Below are 2,163 nucleotides of genomic sequence, written 5' to 3'. Positions count from 1 at the left end.
CTCATTTCCTGTCTTTTTTCTATCTCCTTCCTTCTCTGTCCTCTATCTGGCTTGTATCCTAAGCCAAAGTGATCCTGCTTTTCTTTCAGCATTGGAACCTTAGTCCTCCCTTGAAGATATCTCCCTAGCCCTCTTCCGGGTAAAGCTCATTTTCCCACCAAAAATTGTAAACCCATCTCTGTAGTTTTGGATAATTTTGGCACCAAAATTTTACTCCCTTAAGGAACAAATGCCGCATTTACAAACTCTAAAGATCGAAATGAGCATTCTATTGACTCGTCATTGGTCTCCATGTATGGCGTCTCATTGGATACAGCTGCTATTATATCCTCTTCGGCTTTTATTGTCACTAGCCAACCATCTGACACTAACTTCAACATCTGATGTAATGATGACAGTACTGCCCCCGCTGAATGTATCCATGGTCTTCCTAATAAACAACTATAGGAAGGTTTGATGTCCATTACAATAAAATCTACCTCATAAACTGTTGGGCCAATCAGTAGGGGTATCTCAATTCTTCCCATGACCTTCCTTTCTATACCGTTAAACGCCCTCACTACATTTTGACATGTTTTCATGTGCGAACTATCTATGGGTAGCCTGTTAAGTGTGAATAATGGCAATACGTTCAAAGCTGATCCATTGTCAATCAGTACTCCTGGCAAAATATGCCCCTTGTATTGTGCAGTGATATGTAAAGCTTTGGTAGATCCCATGCCCCCAGGAGGTATTTCATCATCATTGAAAAATATGAAATTATCAGCACTGATATTATTGACAAACCGATCTAGTTTGCTGACAGAAATATCCTTGGACACATAAGTCTCATTTAGCATCTTCATTAGTGCATTTCGATGTACTTCTAAATTCAAGAGTAAGACTAGTATAGATATGCAAGCTGGTTGTTTATGCAACTGCTCGAGGACATTATACTCACTATGCTTCAGAAATTTGAATAATTCTACAACTTCTTCCTCCTTCACTGGCTCAACTATTCTCCCTTTCTGCTCCCCTATTATGGCCCCTTTCATAGGTTCTGGTTTGGCACTCACACACTGGTCCTTTATAGTCTCTTTTCCAGGGACAATTGTATTGCACTCGTAGCTCCATGGAACCTTCCTACTGTCCTGGTAAGAAAATGTTGCAGGTTTCTTTATTATGATTCTTGGCATCACTGGCGTTCTCACTTCATCCTTCTTTGGTCGCAAGATGATGACCACAGGTTGTGCTACTCTTGAAACCTTCGAGGATTCAGATGTGCAAATACTCCCTTCCTCCCTAACTTCCTCATAAAATTCTATTTCTTTATTATCCATCAGGCCTTGAACCAAGGCTCTGAACTCAGTGCATTCCTGGATTTCATGTCCCTCCTCGTGATGGAACTCACAGAAATTTTTCATCCTTTCGAAGCTTCTCTCTGAATTCGAAACAATCAATCCCCTTTTTACCATATTTTTCCAGATCCACCTCAAAGGAATTTTCACTTCTGCTATGTCTTCCTTGATTTTTCTACCCATGCTCCCACCTATCATGTTCATTCCGTTATGATTAGGTAACAGATTTTCTGTACTGGGTGAATCATCCAATTTAACCACACCCACACTTATAAGTCTTTCCACCAGCTTCTTGAACACCGTACAATGTTCTATAGAATGCCCCTCAATTCCCGCGTGATAGTCACACTGTGCATTTGCATCGTACCACTTGGGGTATGGAGGCTGCATAGGTTTCAAGTGGAAAGGGGAAACCACATGTGCATTGAATAGATTCTAATATAGCTCCCTATACGTCATTGGAATTGGTGTAAATTGAATTTTCTCTATATTTTATCTTGTATCAGATCTCTGCTTTTATGATCCTTGCTGGTTAACAGCCACTTTTCCCTGCTGATTCACTGTAAGTGTCTTCGAATATGAACTTGTGTTGTTGACCTCGTTCTCTTTCTTCTTCGAGGCCGCTCTTCTACTACTTTCTCCAGCATCTATTTTCCCGCTTCTGGTAGCATTTTCTATCATCTCGTCATTCATAACTATGTCGGAAAAACTTTTAGTAGCACTTTCTAACATATGTGTAATAAATGGTACCTTGAATGTGTTGACGAAAAGCATCGTCATCTCTCTTTCTAGAAGAGACGGCTGAACTTGTACTGCAACCTCCCTC

The 2,163-nt window shown here is 40.5% G+C and overlaps 1 protein-coding gene across 1 annotated transcript; it reads right to left on the bottom strand.

Moving 5' to 3' along the window:
• Positions 1–218: 218 nt before the first annotated feature.
• On the bottom strand, positions 219–1,727 carry LOC107900162 (uncharacterized). Its single transcript, XM_016825861.1, has one exon. The coding sequence runs from the start codon at positions 1,725–1,727 to the stop codon at positions 219–221; it is 1,509 nt and encodes a 502-aa protein (XP_016681350.1).
• Positions 1,728–2,163: the final 436 nt, after the last annotated feature.

The sequence above is a fragment of the Gossypium hirsutum genome, chromosome D06 (assembly GCF_007990345.1).
Source record: "Gossypium hirsutum isolate 1008001.06 chromosome D06, Gossypium_hirsutum_v2.1, whole genome shotgun sequence".
Taxonomy (NCBI): Eukaryota; Viridiplantae; Streptophyta; class Magnoliopsida; order Malvales; family Malvaceae; genus Gossypium; species Gossypium hirsutum.
This window is presented reverse-complemented; position numbering and strand designations above follow the sequence as displayed.

What these genes read in the sequence shown, in the direction of transcription:
- LOC107900162 (XM_016825861.1), bottom strand. Translation starts at nt 1,727, where the DNA reads ATGCAGCCTCCATACCCCAAGTGGTACGATGCAAATGCACAGTGTGAC.